Raw genomic sequence first — 21,762 nt, 5'->3', positions numbered from 1 at the left:
TCAACCCATATGGCCTCGCATTTCACCCACAGGCAGCGCGCATGTGAATATATCATTGCGAACAAACTCAGGAGATTTCAAGAACCTGCACGAGATAACAAGCGCATAGAACTCCGTGGCTTACTTTGTAATGTTCTCTGTACTGTCAAGGCAGTTTGTGTCTTGTTCACGCACAGATCACCTAATTGCAGTACAGTATGAGCTTAGATTATTCACCTATAGCACATGGGCGATGCGCTACATTGCTTCCGCCCAGACCTAGAATTATATTAAAACTTTCACTTCGAACCCATATTGCTAGTACGTCTACCTAATTCCTCGTCATTCTTCTCCTGCAGTGTCCATCAACTTCTCGTTCAACCCATGACCCTCTGGCTCGACCAAAACTGTTCTTGACATCACAGCCCAAAGAGTTTACTTAGTACATCCATTCAGAAATGATGAAACCCACCTTCCCAACTCCGACCATCTCCGAGGACTACTCCCCATTCTTCTTCAACGATTCCATTATTGAAAATCGTCCAATAGCCCGAATGCCTAACAAGGGCAGCCGAACCCGCCGGCCAGCAAAGCAGTGTCTGCACATTGTTCGATCCGCTCGCATCCAAAAATCTCGGTCGAATGCGAACAAGAACCCAGAGCTCTCACATGAAAGTATCGAAGAGGCCGCTTTCATGGCTTTGCTCACGCCAGACCGTGTCCCAGAAGCTGAAAGGGATATATATAAACATCGTATGAGGCGAGCGGGCTACACGGTGCCACCTATCCGACTAGGGAGCAAAGAGCACAAGGAAATGCTTGAGACTATGGTGGGAGCCTCGGCGGATGATACTTTTGTCGCTGATTTTGAAGAATCTTGTTCGTCTAGACCGGCCAAGCCTCTATCTCTAGGTCAGACCTCCATTTCACCACCTTTTCATGCCCCTGAGCTTGCCCCAAGACCAGCTGACTGGAGGATCAAGGCTAGAAAGGTCATCGAGAAAAAAGGTTGGAGTCTGGAAAGGGAAATGGGTCGTTCCACCTGGAAGCAAAAGGTCAGCAATGAACAACGACTGCTGCTCCTTGAAGACGATGGGTACGATATCTCACATTTGCTTCTGAAGGGAATATCTGCGGACGAAATCATCACTGTCATTCTTGAGCGCGTCGATGCCAGGAGGGATGAGAGACTGATAGCCGCAGTTTCCGGTTTTTACCACATGGAAGGGCAAACCGCGGCGAGGGCTGGGACTGAGCAAACAGCCATCCACCATGACAAGACCACGCTTGAATATTGCAAAGACGAAGATGACATGGCTTGGGATGATCAGACGTTGGTTGAGGACAAGATTATGGAAGATTCCTTAGAACCACTGGTCGTCATGGTCACACCTGTCATTGGATACAAGCGCAAGCACACGGACGAAGAAGACGAATATGACGATTGGGAAGGACGTACCCAATCTGATAACGAAGATCCCCTGAAAAGCCACTGCACTGTCTGTTCATTCGTTAATTACAAGACGGGCTCCGCATGGAGATGTGACTGTGGATCACCGCGCAAGAAACCGCGTACAAAGGAGCCTAAGGAGGTTACGAACGAAGAGCAACAAATTGCACTCAATATGCAAAGAGTTTACGCGCTTCAGGATATCTTCGAAGAGTCCCGTATGGCACGTGTCTCTGCGATTGGGGAAGGTGATTACGCACCGTCTTTCTCGGAGGTCGTCTTCAAACCACCTGTTCTTCCTCAGCACTCAAATACCCGCACGGCAACATGCATAAGCTCTCGGGGACTGGCTTTCATTCTGGATGAGATCATGTATCTCTCCAGTGAACAACGTGATGATGGCAGACTCATCATCCGAGAAACCGAAAACGAGGGGAACCCAATTGAGGCCATTTGCCAGGGACCAAAGAACCCAATAAAATTCAGAGGACCAACCGTCGCATTAAAGCGACTCTTTGTTCGTCTGAGGGACTACAAGCTCCTGCATGTCTCGGTACCCAGTTCTGCGGAACTTTGCTGGAAGAACAAGGGTGAAGTTGGCTCGTTCAGTGAAGAGACTGAATGTGAATTGTCTACGATCATCGAGAAACTTGGTTCTGGGCAGGATAATGCTGGGGTCTGCCTCATTGTTGGATAATACATCCACGGAGGCATCAAGCTTCACTGGAGTCGCAGCAGTGGTCTGTAGATCAACGCCCTCCAAGCGCAGCTTTTCAAGACAGATCTGCCCAGAACATCTTAATGCAATTTGCAATTGATCACAGCAAATTGTCTTTTTGATGATACTATAGCATTTAGACGACCAAAAAGATCAGATGGCACGTGCAATTCACCCGCCAAGGGGTTACAGGCGCGTCTTGGCATGCTGCGCAATCAACGTGCTGTAGAAATTTCGTGAATTACTTGGCTCTGTCATTTTCTGTCTACTGCTGAGGGCGAAATAGAATGTGAATAACGTTTTTATGGCATTATAATTCGTTGATCGAGGCGGCAACGGAAATATCATGAGGGAATGAGAACTTCAATGCAGAAAATCAGTGTCAACTGGACTTGGTAAATCATAAGAAGTGAATGACGACTAATCAAACACTCGATCTTATTATTCAAATCTGTGATTTGTCTGCTCACGAGATGACCTTGTTGTCGCAATCCGTCGGTTATTGCACATGCGACCCTTCATGTAGTATCCGTTCATCCTCAAAAGTATGTCAGCTTCAGTAATTCTTCAACACATAGAATTTGCAAGGATTGTAATATCTGCAAAGAAAATCTCTAATCTGAAGTGAACTTATTACTGCCGTCATGAGTGTGCATCAATAAGTGCTCGTCACCCATATTGTGCAGGGACAAACATCGGGTTGACATCTCTAATGTGAACCATGTTCATATGCGGCGGAGGTGTGCCTCTCGCCTAATCTCACAAGCCTGGTGACTGTCACAGTGACTCTTAGAGCAATGAAATGAGTGTACTTCCGCGGCAGCGGCAGTGATATACGATTATCGATCACGTCGTGCTTTACTCCTCGCGTCATCAATCGTACCGCGGGCCATTTTGGATTGGACACTTATCTACTCTGCTCACCCGAAGTTTGTACACAGTCTCAAGTTCCCTATCGCGCGATATCAGTATGCAACGACGTACCTACTTCGGCCCTCCAGAAATGGAACCAGCTGAAGCTACTGTCAAGAACCTCGCGGACTGCGGATTCGAACGCCTCAGACTTCCGACTCTTCGGCACAACATACATGAACCACCTCTCCCACCCGACTTCAAGCCATTGACCTCAAACGAGCAAACGAAATATCTCAACATGATATATCAAAAGCTGATGATGGCGTGCACATACTTCAAAATGGAGCGAGACCTTGGGCTGAACTACGACCGTGCTGGCATGCACAAGGATGCTACTTCCGTTACTCTTTCAGAAGGACCCATCAGACTCGATTTGCATACTCAGGCACATTTGAAACTTCTGATGGATGAGGAAAAGGACTTGAGAGACCTAGTGATCGCTGGATATGGAGAAGATTCGGGTGAAGTGATCGAGGCAGCGAGGCAATACTTGAGCATATGGAAAAACATTCAGCAAATGCTGGTTTGGCAAGTTCCCAGAGAGACTGAAAAGATTCGCCGTATTTGCATCCAGAATGTTATGAAAGTAGCCTTATGGGACATTATAGACGACCTGGAATCGAAATAATCTTGCAGGTTGTCATGCAAGAGGAAAAGCCCTCGGATACTATGGGCCATTGCCACTCGCCGCTGGTTTGAAGCTCTCGAGTCACGTTACAGATAGAAACCCCTATTGGTTGGGTGGATGTAATTCAACGACTAATGATACACTAGTTGAAGTCACTGCCGTTGTATTCAGTCCGAATTGAGCAGGCTTCGAATTCTAGGTGAAGACGGATAACCCTGGTCGCTGCGTTTGCACACCCAACAAACCCTCCTCACCCACTACGCGTCCTATTGTCGACGCGTGACAATGCCTTTTTACCCAGCCTTTGAATAAGATTTAATTGCAACAATAGCACATATTGCCTGACTTGAAGTCACCACTTCCCATATAAAAAAGCTGACTCTTGCATCTCAAGTCTCCATCCTTAAAACTTCACACTATCTTCTCGAGAACCGACTCCAAAGCAAACACCAAAGGCCTTTCCCGTACTTTCATCTCACAAAAGTTACTTTTACAATGGCAAAGCTCACCTATGAACGTCTTCTCGTACGATTGGACTCACTCTGGGTCGATCTGCCAGCACGATTCCCTCACCCCGACGACGCCGCACGCCTCCATGAGGTCCAACGCGCCATCGCAGCGGGCCAGCACTCGGCACGACGCGGCGTCGAGGGCAAAGCCCACAAAGTGCTCTCCCCTGGCCGCCTCAAGCAATGGGTCAACGACAAAGTTGCCAAAATCCATGAGCATTACGACCAACAAGGCCTGATGCATGAGGGCGATGGCATGATCGCCGAGTCCAACTCTGGTGAAGATGGCCCTGATGACATGGAAGATGTCATCGAGAGCATAGAGACTGATTCACCCCACACCGACAGTGGGACCGAGAACGGTATAAAGCGAGAATCTCCTGTCGACCAGCCTATGCCACCAGCTGCGGCACCAGCCAAGGTCTCTGCGGTCAACAAATGCATTGTCCGCGGAAGAAACGCATACGCGGGTGTCAAGAAGACAGCCCCCAAACTCCCGCGCACAACTGCCGCTAAACCTCGCCTTGTTTCGCCTAAGGCGTCTGGTCCTTTTATATCTAGCTTTAGTGATCACGAGGCTGCAATTGCTCTTCTCCAATTGTTTGAGGCCAGTCCTGCGATCGGTCATGAGCGCCCTGCCGCCACTGGACTGCCAGCCACTCGACGCAATGTTGAAGCTGCTATCGCGACATACACAACTCCCAAGATTCACCCTTCGATTCCGACATACACTCCTCCCACGACTCGAGATGCTGCTCTGACATCCACTCCTCCGAAATATCCCGTCGCAGCTCCATCGTTCACATCTCTCACCAATCCCGCACCTGTTTCGACCGTCACCTCTGTCACCTCTGCTGCTTCAGTCCCATCGTATCATCAGCTTGATATTCCAGCCGGTGCTTACGATGTGGGTGCGTCACCTAGGTCTATTTTCCTAGCTGGTGTCAAGTATGCGATGGACAATTATGACAGTGTGAAGGGTCAGATGAACGGTCATGGCCAGACAAATGGTCAATTTCAGACCGCAGGAAGAGGTTTCTGGGATGTTATTTGAGTTGCGGCCTAATTTTGCGTTGTTTTGGTCATGGTTGCGGTTTAGGTTCCTGTTTTCCCGAGCCGATTTGGGTAGATATACAACAAGGGCGACTTGGCTAACAGAGACACCATTGGTTTAATTTGTACATTCCGTGCATTGTCATTGGAATATGTCGTTAGGCGCTCACCGCTAATACACGACCTGGTTTTGGTTTGTCGAGGAGATCAAGTTTCGATGCTTAAAATCCAATAGTCTCGAACTCCATTACGTGTTAGAATATATAATTATCTTTTTTCCACAACTTGTCCAATTGTACAGAGTCACTCCCGGTAGATTTCAGCCTGGTTTTTGATCAGCCAGTGCTTATGTCGAGTGAAGAAGTCGTGATAGGTGAAATGATTCCCGTGATTAGCTTGAACTTTGTCGAGAAGGTGCATTGAACATTAACTGTGAGCGACTTTTCAGTCCAACAGACTATTATCCGTCATTTAGTGTACTTACACAACAGATGGCTTTGATGATTCATACCGACGGCGAGACGCGAAATCTGGATTGATTCCGGGCTAGACAAGTAGGGTGACCTCCCCATTTTAATTTACACATGTCTGACCTTGATGTGTGTATGAGTTGTTGCCCACAAACACACATTTCTTGATCTTCGTATTTTAAAACACAATTTATTCTTAACAATCTCCATGTTCTCCCTACTGCCCATAATTCAAATGACTGGACGATTCATTCACGCTCATCCAATGGTATTGATTGCAGAATAGGCGGTACTTTCAATTCTAGGTACTTGATCAGCTTAACACCCTTCCGCTTCCCCCAAAGTTCTCCCCTTTTTCCACCATTGTATTCATCGCTTTGCGTCGGAGGTTCAAAACAACCCCCAGATGACGAGCGTTCAATGGTTCATTCTTCTTTGCAGCAAGTATGCGCGCGGTCTTGATGGCACTCTTGATCTGACGACCGTTGAAGTCACGTTTGGCCAGCTTTGAAAGCTCATACTCGTCGATGTCGACTTCCTTTGGATCCATGGTGGCTAAGAAGTTGTTCCAAACTTGCTTGCGATTGGTCTCTGACAGTGAGTCATAATTCAAAGTGATGTCGATGCGCGACTCAAAAGCTGGGTCAATATTAGACATGCGATTCGTGGTCAATATCATGATGCCGTTGTAGTATTCTAGAAGGCGGAGGAACGTCGCAACGAGTTCATCGCGTTGCAGATTGAACGAGGACCTTGCGCCCATGAAGACATCCGCTTCGTCGATAAGCAAGACTGCGCCAAGTTGACCACAGAGCTGTAATGCTCTATGGAGAACAGCTTCCACGACACGTGGATCAATCCCCAGTTCGCTTGCACCCAGCCGGTACAGCGGCCGACGCAAATGCTCGGAGACGGTTTCGGCTGTCAGTGTTTTCCCGACTCCTGGTGGGCCACATAGCAGCATGATCATACCCTCTCCCTTTCCTGCAATGAAGTCATCGAAGGGTTTACTAACTTTATACTGTTCTCGGTCAACCAGAGCTAGTATAAGATCTTTCTCTGCTTGATCAAGCACCAGGTTTTCGAAAGCACGATCAGACCATGGTATGTCGTGAAGCTTCGTGATGTCAAGATCTTCCCATTTTTTCTTCTCTATGTTAAAACCTGGCATGGTCCCAACTGCAAGAAGACATTGTTCATCTGTCATAGGTTCGTGTTGCTCATCTACGTCAGTGTCTGGGACCATAGGGGCCATTGGAGGGGGAGGTATCATGGAAGGGTGGATTGGAATTCCTGGAGAGAGTCGATTCATGGACTGAGCCCAAGTAAGTTGCCCAATCTCCGCTAAGCTAGCATATTTTGGAAATGTCTTGTCGAACTTGTAGTAAGTCTTTGCATCCACGATCATGCGCTCGTTCACGCGCTCTTCATGATGATTCGTGAAAGCCATAAAAGACTGGCCCCGATATTTTTCGAACAGTCGTCCGCGCTCAATCAGCGTCTTACGAATAGCCTGCTGATTGGATAAAGATTCGAGAGGAGCGACAGCCAGCGCAGTCAGGGCGCGCAAACCACAATATTCGTCCAACTTCCATACTTGGGTGACAAGCCCACAATTCCTCCCGTTCCAGTCCACAACATCTAGGAAAAGCTCATAAGAGTCGGGAAGCTCTAGTTCCCGTCTTAGATGACAACTGCGAAGGATCGCTGCCGAAATGGGCTCTTGGCGAACAACAATCGTTCCAGGAGTGTACAATAGCTGTAGGTCTTCGAACGCAATATGGCCTGTATTTGCTGTATTGGCTAGGGTACTGAATGCCTCTTTGAGCAGCTCCTGAAGGGTTTGTTTTAGGAGAATTGTGTGACGCTGTCTCTCCGAGTCAGCAGGGAGATCATGAATGACTCCCTGCAAAGCGTCCCATCTGTGAAGGAACGGGAGGAAAGGCGGGGAGAATGACTTGAGTTCGTGCTGTGTCAACCCAGGGTAACCTTCCAATACTGTTTCTAGGACACTGTGAAGCAAGGTGCTGTTCAATCGAAGTTCACTGGCGTACCACTCTTCTTTAATCTCGTTGTACTTGCGATAAACATTGACGGCAAAGGCCTCCCGTGCTTTCTTGGTTTTCCCAGGTTCAGTGGTAGATCCATATTGCAGCGGCTGCTCCTCAACCCAGTGGAACTTCTCTGGATCGTCTGCTCTGGGCACGCGAAACATGTCTTTACTGTCGCAGCGTTCTCCCTTCAAGACTGCTTCGTCAAGATCTTCCTGATACAAATTGTCGTCTTCAGCAAGTACATTACTACCATCGGAATCGTTGCCGCAATTCTTCAAATCGAATCAACATATACACCTGCAAAAAAATTCAGAATTAGGACCATACATACAGCATTATTTCGAGTACGCTGACGCCGCCTTCGAGGTGGTTGGGGTGGTGGGGTGGCGTATGGCATGCAAGGCTGGGCCAGATGCGCCAGGTGATACGGCACAATAGGTGGAGGCGGCGGCGGCGGCAGCGGCACAAAATTGAAATTGCTCATCCTCGCAAAAGGAAGTCTGGTCTCAATTATTATCAAAGCAAAGGAAGGGTATTTATTAAGGTTTCTGATCTCAGTTGGAGCAGTTGAGACTGGACAAATTTCGGGATGATCTGGGTGAGCTTTTATCATCATCCAAAGTTCGATCAGACGCCAGACCGGTCAGCTTCGCGTTGCACACGTACGTTGTTGAGATAGGATCGATTGGTCGACTCCTTGTATATGAATGCGGGGCGTATCTGGATTGGACGGCCAAGTTCAGCTTTGATGCAGAATCTTATGGCTTGCAGCCTTGGTAAGACGCCATCGGTCTACAATCTTAGGCAACAACACAACCCTGCGTTCGCGTTTGGATAGCTGCAAGAATCTAGTGGCTTGAATCTGTGGTCAGCAAAGTCAAATAACTGCCATACGTTGATACCATTAGTACAAGGCCTGAGCAGACTTTACTTGGACAACAAAGCGGTACGTCTGCCTAGTATGGACTGCTGAAGATTTCACGTGATTTTTGATTGCACATCAACATCCTAAGAGGAAGCGTGTACCGGTAATGGGATTGATAGTTGAAAATTTAAACGTTTGTCCAAAGTCTAGTAAAGCTCAACGCGTACCGGTAGATTTGAGACAGCTAATGATCCAAAGCAGCAAATCAGTAACGTGGTGACGTCATAGAGTATTGACAATGACAAGCGTGACAAAGTCTAGAACAGCTACAGCATTAATGCACTGGCGGCGATAGTATAGCTGCTATATCATAGCACCTACTCTACCGCTATAAACCTGTTTATCAAGCAATATATCGAACAATCTTAGCCTTATTAATATCGGCTTTCAAGTTGAGCTTATATTGCTATCGTAATACCTAATCGTTTACTATCACATTTGTACAATTACTGGTATCCGAGAACGTCACATAAAAACACTACATGACCACGTTCCACTCCGATCGCTTCAGCAGATCGTCTATACAATTGAAACACTTCGCATTCTGACTGCCCTCATCTGAAAATGTCCGCTTACGCTTTAGGGTGCCTAGCTTTTATAATCTTAGGAATGGCTACTGGCGAGTCGACTACAAGTGTGCCATTTTGCCAGTATAAAGCCAATTCAACCTGGGTCGAATTTGGTGTATGAACTTACCGTGATTTGTTGTCCTCAGCATCTAAGATGTCTTAATCTAAACATGCAGGTAATCGAAACACTTCACCATATCGATTCTGTGAGTGAGCTTCGCGTGAATCGAATGCTCTTCTTGAAATGGATGAGGAGCTAGCTGATTTTCATCAAAGTCTCTGATCATGCGATTCTGAAAGTAGTTGTTGAATATTTATTTATGGCAGGTGGCTTAGGGATCGTGATAGAAGATCCAGCCTCGAAGACAGTCTTGATCTTCTCGTGGAATAGGATAAGCCACTCATCATCTTGTTTTGGCATGGACTTGACGAGATGCTTCAGTTTACCAGAGCTACGCGGAGATATGTTACACATGTTGAGAATTATTCGAGTCAATGTCATTATGTTCCATTTTCCGAAACACGAAGAGTTCTTTCGTCTTATGTCTCAGTGTTGCACACGCGGATGATCAGCTTCTCTGGGACGACAACCTTCAGAATCAGCTTTTTGGTGTTCTCGTCGAGCAGTTCCTGTTTACTGGTCTGATCTCCAACCAGCTTAGACACATGGTCTTTGAGCTTTCGGCACGCTTGGCTTCCATGGGGATGAACGTCATTCAGCGACTTCAACAATAGTCCATTCAAGTCAGTTAACTTAATAGCAGAGATCTCTGACGAATTTGGTCGTATTGAAGATTGATTCTTGACCTTGTTTGATAATGGTAATTGTTTTCTGCAGCAACGAATCGTCGAACACCACCATGGTATCATTGAGAGCATTTTTTGTGTCCTCACATAATGTTTCGTCTGTAATAATACCTAAGTTCCTACTCAGTATGGCTCCAATATATCTAAGATAGCCATGATAGTCAAAACAATGCTTATCCAAGTACTGAGACGTCTCATCTCCAGGTTAGTTTGGTACCCGGTAGGTTTGAGGTTATAGAAACTGGTGAGTTTAGTATACTGGCAGTGGCCATGGCGCTATTTTGAGGATTAAACTCTAGGGTTTCGTGCAAAATATAAGCAGGTTGGAACCTTCGAGTTTGTACGAGCCAGTTTCGAGGATCGCATTTGTCGCAAATCTCGAATCTTTAGTCGGAAGTATGTGATTATCACGAATATGGAGAATTTCAGGGACAAACTTAATTAGATTCTTTTGCTCTGTCGCATACTTCGCTGAAAGTTGCTAGATGCATTTGGAAAGCACAATTGATAGCACCCAACATAGATCCAGTGTTCATAAGACGCGTGTCATTCCCCTCAGTGGGGACGAAAAGAGAGTTGAACAGCACAGTAGACTTCTTCGAGCTGAACTTTTTAATCCTGGGGCGGCTTGAATGAATTCGTGAGCAATATTTTCTCGACTGACCCGTCGATCAGCATCTCATGGCACTCTTCTTGATTGGTTGGAGGAATGATGGAGTAACAGGCCGACGTATCTACCGAGTCCATGCAGAGATCTTCAATGGTACTTGGTAGTGAGCTGTAGTCGCACTGTGAGGATGAGGATAAGTCTGAATTTGCTACAGCAGTGATACCAGCTGCCAGATGGGCAGATTCAGAATCCAGAAATGTGTTTGAAGAATTGTACATGTTCAACTCTTGCGGTGCTTTCATAGCATAATTTACATAAATAACTAGCCGATGCGGCTTTGGTGAAAGCGACTTTGCACTGTGGAAGATGTATCAATGATATTGGTTCACAGCGTGAATTTCACAATACCTGAAATTGCTGTATATATCTGTCCATGCAACTCAATAGACCTGCACCAATCTATCAGTTTGTCTCATTAACAACGACAACGAAAAGGTTATTGATCTATCCCACAATCACATTGCCTTGCTATTCCAGTGAAATTAACTTCTGTTGCCTGCCCTCCTGGCCTTTGCTCTCACATCTCCCCCCACAACCAATAAATCGCTCAGAATCCTGAACAAAATCGCAGTAACATCGAAAACGCACAAGTTCCGGCGCTCAACCTTCAAAGTGTACCTGCCGTACGAACTCGTGCAATCGTCACAAGTCATCAACCTCGTCTAAGGTATTTCGAAGACAACGTATTGCCAGAATGGTAAAGAAGGACCAGTATGGAAGAACTGAGACTTTTGGTTTCAGATTCTATGTACGTTCCTGGTATAGAGAAGTGTTCGGGAGTTTGCCTGCAGATATCAACGGCTACCCAACAAATGGGAAACTTGAAACATTAGAGAGACAACGCGTACTGTTTAACCAAGCATATCCTGACCGCACGTTTGAAGATCGTCTCTGGAAACTGCTGCCAGAACAGACCTCTACCTTTCAAAAATTGCAGACTGGGGATAAGCGCAACCAGTCCACTTCAAACGAAAATATGATGTCTGCCTCGGAATTTGAAGCTCCAAAGGAAAGCAAGAAGCGTAAGCTGGAAAAGGATGATCCAGAGAACTCCTCACGAAAAAAGCGGGATTATGCGGCGTCATCTTCAATACCAGCTCAACCTACTGTTAGCAATCAACACTCGCTATTATCCGAGGAGCCGCTGATCAACATCCTGATAGCATCGTTAGCAAACGGCATGAATATCCGAGAAACAGACAAGAGTGATAACGAGCCTCATTCAACCGCGGTGGGGACTTCGGAAACTCGTACAGGCTCACACAATGTTGTAGCACAAGACCCGGAGAATCTCCCAGCTGATCATGAATCTAGATGCCCAGATGTCATGGCCCTTGAGGCGCCAGTAGGCCCAGATGGGAGGATCATAGGTTGGGGACCAGACCCCAGTTCGGTAGCCGTACACGTGAAAAGGTTTCAGGATAGCGGAATCACAAATGGCACGATTATTTTTGACTCACCACCATTTCATGAAGATGAAGAAAATCGAATTCCCGATGATTGGCTCTCAAGTCACGCTCTTATGGCTAGGATGACAGCACGCGCGAAGCGGGCGGAGGAAAAACCTACTGAAGAAGCCTTGTACTATGCTAGATTCGGTGTGAGAATTCTCGGGTACAATGGACCACTCGGGAATGGATAGAGCTGATGGTTTCAATAAGGTTAAGGCCGCATTAAGACGATGCGCGCTGTACCGTAAACGCTAGTGCAGTTCTTTCTTTGTTATAGGAATTTATGCTGAAGAAGTGCATACTTTGCTTAAAATTGATGGAACTCTTTGTTTCGAGACAGCCGATGTGATGTTGACCGGAATCGTGACTAGCCGCCGTGAACAAAGACTAATGCAGCACGCCTGTAGGATTTAAGAACTCGGAGACGATTATGATTCATACTCAGATTTCAGATTGCGCAACATCGAGAGCCATCTGTTCTACAGCTTCATATATCATACGTGACTCATCAAGTGTCATTCTTCCACAAAATGGAACACGAGAGGGGTAAGGAGGGACAGAGAAAGGAAGATAATCAAGTAGAAGATCAAGAGCATATTTTAGATCAAGCGAAAGAAACGGGAGGGGAAGAAAGCAATGGAGACAGAGATGATTCGGCGGGACCAAACGGTTCTGGTCATGAGCTGGCCACGATAAATTACAAAGCCCCGAGAATCACCACCGCCTACGTCGAAACGAACTTGGACTCGCTTATCCAGACATTGATAGAACTGGAAGGAGAAAAGACGGAAGACGCGATTGAACTCGTACCGTACATCCGCCAACGTGACAGACTTCATTACGATTCCGACCAGTTGCGAGCCTTTGAGACTTCGGGGCCTGGCCGAAAGGCGTCCACAGAATATCGATTTGAGAAGCATGTGGCTCTGAGAAAAGCCTACGAGTACTACGAAGATTTCCTGTTTTATCAAAACTCAACACATCGTCGCCAACGAACCTGGAGGGTGAAAAGGCAAAGAGATAGAAAAGGTGTGGCCCGACGTAAGTCCAAAGGACCGAAGCTGTACCCATATAATGTAGCCGATAAGTTCGTCAAGATAACGTTAGACCACTACGACAAACTTCGCATTGGTGGTCAAGAGTACCAAGCAGGGCTCCTGGATGCGTTCGGGAGGAAACTTGAGACTACCACTGTTGCTTTACCCCAAATAGGGCCCGCTGAGTTGCACCTATGGACCCCCCGATATAGACGCCTTCCCGTTGGTTTAGGACGTCCACTTCTGGATCGCGAACATGTTGATGATCCGCAGTCATTAGTATTGGACTTAGCGGAAATTGAGGAACGTCGTGTTGATGTTGAGAAGAACCCCTCCAGTGCCTGCACAGGTGGGAGTATGCCATTGTATAGCAATCACAGTGAGAGACGCGCGACGCAAAGGGTTGAAATGCAGAAACGCGAAGATGATACACGTGTGTATCATGGGCAGAGTCCCTGGCGCATAGAAGACTATCATTTACGGCCATCGACTTCCCAGATGCGCCTCCAGGGAAGAATTACACCGAGACACCAAGAGAGGTTTCAAGAAATTCAAGGACAAAACGGCCTCTTCATTGCTGCAAAAGAATCGTCGTTTGACTGGCACACTTCGTACGATTGTCTGGGTTTGGTGAATCCAGGCTATACCATCGACGGCCTGGACATATATAGTGATGAAGATGAGTTGGGAACACGCATAATAGCTTCAGGTGGTGGCTCTGATAGTGACATGAGCGACATTGAAACTGCGAATACGGAACCTCGATTAAACCCACAAATTCCAAAGGGGCCTGCGAAACCGTTGACACCCGAAGAGAGAGCCAGGAGAAGAGAAGCATTCGCGGAAAAAGCTGCAGCGGCACATGGACAGGGAGGGAAGGCAAAAGAAGAACAGGGAAAATCAAAAGCAGCTAAAGCCCCTGCCAAAAAATCTAAGAGAAAATCAGGAAAGGGAAAATCTGAGGAGGCTGAGCAGCGATGTCAGCAAGCCAGACTTGAAGCAAGCCAGCTGCGGGAGAGGAAAAGAGCAGCTGGCTATGACTATGAATACGAGGCACACGAATTTGCCAAACCGAGAAGAAAGCTCCGCGAAGAACACAAAAAGTACATAACGACTGTCTGGGCCGAAGCTACTGATGGCCGCCGTGAGCGTCATATGGGTCAGCGTGTGCCAGACTCTTCACCACCAACTTCGCCACCACGCGTTGCACACTGGCTGGATACAATTGAGAGCTCAATTCCACGTGGTTTGTCTCACGATGACTTGAATTTGCCGGCACGTCAACGATGCGAACTTGATCCACACTGTCGTAAGTGGTGGCCACATACGACAACCGAAGGATGCTGGCGGGCTCATGTAGAAGACGCTTTATATCTTGGAGACCAAGATGAGAATCCTATTTTGCCCCCAGTGCAGATGATAAACAGGAAGGATTGTTTACTACCGATACCAGAAAGCGAGAGAGACATTTACCGATCTAGACTAGACGATCATTATGGCCGGAACAAGAACGATGATGGAGTACAGTGGCCAACAATAGGCGTGCGAGTACCCTATGCGCCAACCACAATTATAAGCGACCGAAAGGTCAACCCCTCAGATCGCAAAAAAGATATAAAAGGCTGTGCATTCCAGGAAACGCGAACTCTCAGTGTTCCGCTAATCAACACTCCACAACGGCAATGGCATGTGTTCACTGAAGATCATATTCCAACCGAGTTCTTGGATGAAGACGAGGCGTCTGAGAGCGAAGACAGCCAAGATAAATTCCACTCGGCTTATATGGAGGCACCTCGGGCTGTGCGGCGTACTTTGTCAATGTCAAATAGTGTCGATGAGGGAGGCTCGTACGACCAGCCAGGTCAGGAAGATATTAGTGTAAAATGATCGAGTAGACTTTGTAGCTGTATTCTATGGAAATGAAAATCTCGTAGCTATGTACAAGAGAAAGTGCCAAGATATGCAAAAGGAGATTCAGGCCTAAGATTGACAAGTAATAAATTATTGACAAGTTCGTAAAGCCTACGGAGGAAACAGTGCTGTGCCCATATGGTACATCTTTTCGTATCATATCAAAAAAAGTATATTGACAGAAGGAGCAAAAAAAGACCATATTGGCGGACTTGGCCAAGTAAACACTTTGAGTAACAATACCTTATTGCCTTGTGAGGAAGTGTAATCTTTGCATGGTAGCAAACACCTGGGTCATAAGAAAACTGCACAGATAGACTATGGACTGCTGACAATTGTCACACAATTGCTGCAGCTTACATGCAATCAAGCTTTGAAAGTTGGAAATATCGACAGCAATCATCGACAAACGCTTCCGCTCACTATATCAGTGTAATGAGACATTGAACATGGTGTATCATACATTCCCTCCACGGTGCAAGTTCCTACGTGATCATCGTAGGATTACAGGCAATAATTGAGAACAAGAGCAGTCTACATTTCCGTACAAGCCACTGCCTACGATTCGAGCCTACCAATTTCGGGGTAAATTCTGTGGTCAATTCCATCTCAGTACTGGATCGCGTATCTGTTTCGAATACTTTCGATATATCCACAGCCACAAGCACAAAGGTCCATCGTCCATCGTCCATGGAGGGGTCAACAGTTCCTTCGGGTCTTTCGCCCAGCTTGGGCAATGGCGGACCCCCGAGAAAGAGGAACGGAAGATACTCTCGAATCTGGTTACGTCTATTAGCCAGAAAGCGGGGTCTCGTGCACTATAGCGGCAATACTGATGAACTAAGTGATAGATTGAATGAATTTCTCAACGACAATTTTCATACTACCATGGATGAAGAGATGATTTCCATTTACAACGAATTACTTGAGGCAAAAGAGTCAGATGACTGGCCAGATTGGTTAATGACAACTGGCAGAGCAGGAGCGGTTCAGCAAAGCGAAGGCAAGGACGAGAATAAGCGGAATATTACTCCTATGGTCGATGATGATACTGCGAAACATATGCACGAAGCGAAGGAGATTGAATCAGCGGAATCGCGCCGGACATCTAGGGAATCTGATGGGCTTTCGCCAAGCATAACCAATAGCCACGACTATGTCCCAACGCGAGAACAGGATGAACACTATGACATGAGCCTTTGCAGCGGGGATGAACAGTCCGCTCACGAAGACCATACTGTTAAAGCGGAACATCCAGAGAGCACGGCTGTAAGGGAGGATCACCTGCACGGCAGGTTCAAAGTTGACTTCAATGGAACCTGGCGTTTGATGGTCAAAGGACTGCATCCGAGCGATGCACGCACCATGTCAGATTAGATTCCCAAGCGCAAGCAGCGGCAAAGGAAAGAGAAGGTTGACAGCATCTTTGTCTGCTTCGTAAATTCGGGTGGAGGTGGTTGTGGGCTTCCCTGGCTACCAGGCATGGCCATTGTAAGTGGCTGGTCGCGTCTTTGTCTGAAACCTGCTTGTGTCTCGCCTAGAAACTGTTTGCGGAGCTGAATCCTTTGTCCGCTCACCTGTCTTTCCTGTTGATCCATATTTGTAGCATGTGTAGCTATCATTGTCCTTGCCCATTGTTGAAGCATATGTGATGGATCTGCTGTGTCCAACACTACCATAAGTCGAACGCAGCAAATGACACGTGACGTCATGGCCATGAATTTCCTGTGTAGGCGAGCGCCGGAATGTGTACTCGAGTACTTTCCCTCCTATGTCCCCTCCTTTCGCATTTTGTTTAGGTTCCCTCCAAATTTCTAAAACTTCTGTTGCCGCATGTTCGTTCCATGTGTACGTATTAGCGCTCTTAGGCCTGTACCGGTAATCACAACGACTCATCGCCATAAATACATTACTCAATCTCTCCGGGCCACTCGTATCTGCTCTACTTCAAAGATTTCTTACGTATGCTACTGAATTCGCTAACTCGGAGCAACGCCCTTTGCGTCAATCTAGGCAAATTATCAGTTGACAATTCTGCTACTTTCAGTGCTCTAGCATAACTGCATGTGAGGTTTAACTCATAGTGCACAATCGCTCTAGGGATTTCAAATTCAATCAATATTGTAATTCCTATGACACGCCTTGTTGTTTCTACCAACCATTCCTGCATTCGAATCCCAAGTACAACTGACACTCTAGCTATCCCCACATCATCGGTAACTTGCTCTTGGGGCCAGAATATCTTGGGTCTTCCCCCAGATATAGCTTCCTGTTCCTCCAATACCGCTGCCCGTCTTCGCCCTGCTCCAAGTCCCAGTACTCGTTCACTTCATCCCACACATCTTTGCGCTGTCGCCCAAGCCTTTCCGCCAAAATATTAATCTCTGTCCGATAGGGTGCAGGATGCGGGTCTACATCGTTCCGTGCATCAAGCCAGTGCAAATATGCATGTCGAGCGGACTTCAATTCACCGATGAAATCACCGTTCATATCTTTTGGATTCCGTTTGTCGCATGCGGTGATGGTGAATGTTTCGCCGATTCTGAATATTTCTTGTTTGAGTTCTATTCTATCGTGAGGGTCTTTGTCTAGTCCCAGCGCAGCAATGTGGCGTTGATCGTTGATGATGATATCTGTGTATTCCCCGTTGATCATCTTAGCAATCACCATCACTTCGTTATCGAGCACATCATGCCAACTCTGCATTGCGAAGATGTTGGCAGACGGACTCCTATGACGCAGGTTTTGGATGCGATGGATGGGGAAAAGACCAGGATTCTGCACTTCGGTCCCTGCCAAAAACCATGGAGCTGGGTCGTCACCGCCGCTATGTTCGGGGCCCCTTTCTGCTGACCATTTCTTGAGTCTTCCAACCTTGCCCATTCTCTCACATTCCGAAAAGTCCGGCGTTCGATTCATGGTTGGGGATTTCATTTTCGTCTGCATATCCGCAAACTTGTCGTACAATCGCCTGATTGCAGGATTGGCCAAATAGACAGCTGCTAATGCTCGCTGATAGGGATGGAGCGTCTTGCACTTGTGACCCTTGAAGCCTGCAATAAAGTCGCAGGATATAGTGAAAAGAACGGCATCATCATAGAGGGGCAGCAGATTGATAATATCGGCTTTGAGGACGGCTAGAGTTGCAGTTGACTGCTCAATCCGGTCAGCTTGATCATCAGCTGTGTTGGGTGCTAAAGGTCTTTGGGAAGCGATGGAATATGCGTTCGTCTCGTCTTGCGATGGGAACATCTGTGAGGCAGATTTGTAGCTTCAGGTTTTGGCTCGTGCCTAGAAAGACGGCCTACATAAGGTATGCCCAAGCTACAGAAATTAAAAGCAATCTAAACTGATTGCTGTCACTCTGCATAAGTCAGAGGAAGATAGAAGCCACGAAGTCAGATCCGTTTGCTGCAGGCACATGCTGGGCACTCAAGTTTGATCAGCCCATAGTGAGCATACTTTCCATGTCTTACATTTCACTAGCACGTTTGGTACAATATGATAGAAAAGCCACGTTAAGGCATAGTACAGAAACATTTATAGAATCTGGAATGCCTAGTATCATGATCAAGCAATGCTAGAGGTGCATCCAAAGCCTGCAATAACACCATCCGTGTCTATGTAATCTGAACCCATGACCTTTTCCATCACTCATCAGTACTTGGCTATCACCATAGAGTTCTGTGAGCCTCACTACTCATATCTCCACTAATCTCACGCCACTATCGGGACATGATGCTTCTTGTTGTACCCAATCTTCATGAATCGAGCATAAGCATTGTGTTCTTCCACAATATGCATTCTCGTCACGAATGCTGCAAGCTCAGCATGGAACACCGCCTTCGCCGCAGGATCGTCTGCCACCTTCATCCGCGTCGCCCGGATATACGTACGATATTGCTCGCGGGTTGGAGAGTCGGGAAGCAGCGAGTTTGTGTTGTCCCATAAAGCCTTACCGGCGTCGTGGCGAGCACCTTGTGGGTATAGGCAGTGGTTTGGGCTTTTATTTCGCTTCCTTTAAGATCGCTGTCCTCGACCTTGCGTGTGGCCACGGATTGGACCAATGTTGTTGCGCATGGTGGTATCTTTAGCACGATTCACGGTGGGGGCGGCGGAGTTGCCGGGATACGGCAAGACGTCAATGTTACTCTGGGTTGATGAATCTGCATGTCTTCCAACGGTAGAAGACTGCCGTGTATCAATTTTCGAAGGTGGTAAAGCCTTGCCCTCATGTCGCTGCTCGGACTCCACTGTAGCTTCGTTGTGCGAAACTTGATTATTATCCTCTTGTTGAGCTGGGGCTTTTGCATTTTGATGAGCCGTAGGTGGGCCTGCCGTTGATTGCGGCCGGTGGGTCATTGAAGGGAAAGTCGAAGCTGCACCGGCTGGGGTTAACTCAACCTGGAATGGCTGATTGAAGGGATGGGCAAGACTGCGCTGCCGTAAAGCTGGCATAAGCCCTGAAAAGAACATTTCTCGGATAGAATTGAGCACCGCTTCTCGTGCGTTCGCATTAGCCTGTGGATACTCATCCGCACTCGACGCCCCATTCGGCAACCGGGAGAGATCCACAAGTCGCCCAAGATCGAAGTGCGCCCGTGGTTCGAATGCCGATTTATTCTCATCCTCATTAAAGTTTGGCGTCTTTGCTTCTTGGCGTAGAATGTCCGAGATCTCGTGCAACGACTCGTAAATTGATTGACGAGCTTGACCATGTGGAATATGAGTAAGCTGCATCGGTGGCCATGGATTTCCATCCAGGTCGTGACAACCTGGAATTGCCTCAGGCTCGAACATCCGAAGTAGAATAGGATCGTCGATGATCATTCGAGTGAAACAACTGTTTTCAAGTTTTGCGTCTGCTAGGATGATGTGACCAGTAGAATCGCGCGTGGTATGGAACTCTCCAATGCTACTACCTTGTGCAGAGAAGCTCTGGATATGTTAGCCATGGATATGCGCGAGAATCTATCTTGGACTACTGTCCGGGATGTTGTTTTTGATTGCTGAGAAGACATCGTGTAAGGAATGGTAAGCACCGTGTGATATTCTGTTGAAGTGAGATACTTGGTTGCGGTAGGTCAATTGATCAGGTGGTGTTGGTCTCTGCGGAAGTTGATGAATACTCGTGGGGGAAAGCGTTATGAACGCAACTACCATATCATAACAAAGTGCGCGTTTGAGGCTCCATGTTAGTCAGTAATGCACAGAAAGAAGATTAGACGTAGGTCGCGGCAATGCCGTTGATGTAATGGTTAGATGAGAGTGGTAGTTCATTGTCCGAATTTTTGCTGACAGTACCGGTAGCTACCGGGGTATGTGACAACAGTGTGATTTGAGCGTTTGATGAACTTCTCTTAACTCCAAAGATTAACTGTTGCAAAAGAAGCGTTACCGGTACAACACCAATCTCTATTACCTCTGCTTACCTAGTCCATATAATGACCTTTATCAAACCTACTTACTAAATCTTAATTAATCTAAATAATTATCAATATTTATCAAAAATTAAATGTGTCTATTGCATTGTAGGCATTCGATCTGAGAAAGATTTTGAATGTTGCAATCCTAGATGGTCCTTTTTACTAAAGTATTCTAAGCAGGGCTATTTTTTAACGCAATGAGCATGTCTTACATAATGATTTGCCTGTAATACAAGCCACGTTTAAATTACCAAGGTGAGACTGAATCATAATGTGTAGAAGGCATGTGACATCGTCGTCCAAAGTTCCCCCGTGTGCGCCTGGGGTTGATGCATCGCACCTTGCGCCTACATCCCAGCCTCATCGCCGTGGAAAGCAGCCGCTTTCGCAAGCCGATCGGCAAGTTTGTTATGCTCCCTTGGGATATGCCAGAACCCAATCTACGTGATCTTAGTCTTGCATGCAGCCAACATACGTTTTTATAGCGACTAACCGTCAAATTATTCGCCTTTTGCGTCGTCACCAAGTCATCGAGAGCGAGGAACAGATCCAGATTTGCTGGTTTAGTACCGTTGGACGTAGGCCAGTTGTTGCTCTATGAGCTCGGTTAGAAGTGTTTTGTAGAAGCCATGGTCAAGACAGTCAGGACATACCTCCCATTTCGGTAACCATTCTGTCATACCCTTGACAACGTACTCGGAGTCGGTCGCGATAATCCAAGCTGCAGCTTTGTCCGTGGGATCCTTGGTGTAGGCCTTACTGAGAAACTCCACACCTAACTTGGCCGCCAAGAGTTCCGCTCGCTGGTTTGAGCGTAGTGGGAAGATGTCCACCATTTCCGTGATAGGTTTGGACAGTGGCTGCCTTCACCGTTGCCATATGCTAGACCAACTCCTGATTTTGCTCCCGGTTGTCCGTTGTTCGCACACGCCCCATCAGTGAAGATGATGCGAAAGTGGTGGCAAGGTATATTCAGTCGATGGTTTCGAGGACGGCCAAGAGATTTATTGTTGCATGAGCAGCAATACAACAGGAATTCGCCGCACATAGGACATTCTCGGAGGAGTTCTGGTACAGACCAATTTGCGGTTGCATCGCAGAGGGTAAGCTTTCTCTTGTGGATGATACGCTCGCGGTCACCCATCTTAGTGAGGATATGTAAAACGAAGTTAGTTATGGCCCAGATGTTG

The 21,762-nt window shown here is 47.0% G+C and overlaps 12 protein-coding genes across 12 annotated transcripts; 6 read left to right on the top strand and 6 right to left on the bottom strand.

Annotated features, from left to right (window-relative positions):
* Positions 1 to 437: 437 nt before the first annotated feature.
* Positions 438 to 2,126, top strand: IAQ61_003943 (uncharacterized protein; the record flags this gene model as incomplete). The annotated part of the gene is made up of 1 exon (XM_003837462.2): positions 438 to 2,126. One exon carries the CDS (start codon positions 438 to 440, stop codon positions 2,124 to 2,126), a length of 1,689 nt encoding a protein of 562 aa, XP_003837510.2.
* Positions 2,127 to 3,117: 991 nt separating this feature from the next.
* On the top strand, positions 3,118 to 3,690 carry IAQ61_003942 (uncharacterized protein; the record flags this gene model as incomplete). Its single annotated transcript, XM_003837461.1, has 1 exon — positions 3,118 to 3,690. One exon carries the CDS (start codon positions 3,118 to 3,120, stop codon positions 3,688 to 3,690), a length of 573 nt encoding a protein of 190 aa, XP_003837509.1.
* Positions 3,691 to 4,185: 495 nt separating this feature from the next.
* Positions 4,186 to 5,253, top strand: IAQ61_003941 (uncharacterized protein; the record flags this gene model as incomplete). The annotated part of the gene is made up of 1 exon (XM_003837460.2): positions 4,186 to 5,253. The coding sequence occupies one exon, from the start codon at positions 4,186 to 4,188 to the stop codon at positions 5,251 to 5,253; it is 1,068 nt and encodes a 355-aa protein (XP_003837508.1).
* Positions 5,254 to 6,035: 782 nt separating this feature from the next.
* Positions 6,036 to 8,392, bottom strand: IAQ61_003940 (uncharacterized protein; the record flags this gene model as incomplete). The annotated part of the gene is made up of 2 exons (XM_003837458.2): positions 6,036 to 8,048; positions 8,108 to 8,392. The coding sequence occupies 2 exons, from the start codon at positions 8,390 to 8,392 to the stop codon at positions 6,036 to 6,038; spliced, it is 2,298 nt and encodes a 765-aa protein (XP_003837506.2).
* Positions 8,393 to 9,553: 1,161 nt separating this feature from the next.
* Positions 9,554 to 9,745, bottom strand: IAQ61_003939 (uncharacterized protein; the record flags this gene model as incomplete). The annotated part of the gene is made up of 1 exon (XM_003837457.2): positions 9,554 to 9,745. The coding sequence occupies one exon, from the start codon at positions 9,743 to 9,745 to the stop codon at positions 9,554 to 9,556; it is 192 nt and encodes a 63-aa protein (XP_003837505.2).
* Positions 9,746 to 9,810: 65 nt separating this feature from the next.
* Positions 9,811 to 11,044, bottom strand: IAQ61_003938 (uncharacterized protein; the record flags this gene model as incomplete). The annotated part of the gene is made up of 4 exons (XM_003837456.2): positions 10,816 to 11,044; positions 10,408 to 10,558; positions 10,046 to 10,188; positions 9,811 to 9,993 (listed from the first exon to the last, which is right to left on the bottom strand). The coding sequence occupies exons 1-4, from the start codon at positions 10,987 to 10,989 to the stop codon at positions 9,811 to 9,813; spliced, it is 651 nt and encodes a 216-aa protein (XP_003837504.2). The 5' UTR covers positions 10,990 to 11,044.
* A 397-nt stretch (positions 11,045 to 11,441) lies between these two features.
* IAQ61_003937 (uncharacterized protein) lies at positions 11,442 to 12,389 on the top strand (the record flags this gene model as incomplete). Its single annotated transcript, XM_066096148.1, has 1 exon — positions 11,442 to 12,389. One exon carries the CDS (start codon positions 11,442 to 11,444, stop codon positions 12,387 to 12,389), a length of 948 nt encoding a protein of 315 aa, XP_065954024.1.
* A 339-nt stretch (positions 12,390 to 12,728) lies between these two features.
* On the top strand, positions 12,729 to 15,122 carry IAQ61_003936 (uncharacterized protein; the record flags this gene model as incomplete). Its single annotated transcript, XM_066096147.1, has 1 exon — positions 12,729 to 15,122. One exon carries the CDS (start codon positions 12,729 to 12,731, stop codon positions 15,120 to 15,122), a length of 2,394 nt encoding a protein of 797 aa, XP_065954023.1.
* Positions 15,123 to 15,836: 714 nt separating this feature from the next.
* Positions 15,837 to 16,523, top strand: IAQ61_003935 (uncharacterized protein; the record flags this gene model as incomplete). The annotated part of the gene is made up of 1 exon (XM_003837454.2): positions 15,837 to 16,523. The coding sequence occupies one exon, from the start codon at positions 15,837 to 15,839 to the stop codon at positions 16,521 to 16,523; it is 687 nt and encodes a 228-aa protein (XP_003837502.2).
* Positions 16,524 to 17,345: 822 nt separating this feature from the next.
* IAQ61_003934 (uncharacterized protein) lies at positions 17,346 to 18,398 on the bottom strand (the record flags this gene model as incomplete). The annotated part of the gene is made up of 1 exon (XM_003837453.1): positions 17,346 to 18,398. One exon carries the CDS (start codon positions 18,396 to 18,398, stop codon positions 17,346 to 17,348), a length of 1,053 nt encoding a protein of 350 aa, XP_003837501.1.
* Positions 18,399 to 19,166: 768 nt separating this feature from the next.
* On the bottom strand, positions 19,167 to 20,309 carry IAQ61_003933 (uncharacterized protein; the record flags this gene model as incomplete). Its single annotated transcript, XM_066096146.1, has 2 exons — positions 19,167 to 20,008; positions 20,132 to 20,309. The coding sequence occupies 2 exons, from the start codon at positions 20,307 to 20,309 to the stop codon at positions 19,167 to 19,169; spliced, it is 1,020 nt and encodes a 339-aa protein (XP_065954022.1).
* A 415-nt stretch (positions 20,310 to 20,724) lies between these two features.
* Positions 20,725 to 21,432, bottom strand: IAQ61_003932 (uncharacterized protein; the record flags this gene model as incomplete). Its single annotated transcript, XM_066096145.1, has 3 exons — positions 20,725 to 21,012; positions 21,048 to 21,167; positions 21,226 to 21,432. Coding segments are annotated over 3 exons (420 nt in total), but the record flags the coding sequence as incomplete, so codon positions are not given.
* Positions 21,433 to 21,762: the final 330 nt, after the last annotated feature.

Source organism: Plenodomus lingam (genome assembly GCF_022343315.1).
Source record: "Plenodomus lingam strain CAN1 chromosome Unknown contig_18, whole genome shotgun sequence".
Lineage (NCBI taxonomy): Eukaryota > Fungi > Ascomycota > Dothideomycetes > Pleosporales > Leptosphaeriaceae > Plenodomus > Plenodomus lingam.
The sequence above is the reverse complement of the archived record's forward strand: the minus strand, read 5'-3'. Positions and strand labels throughout refer to the sequence as shown.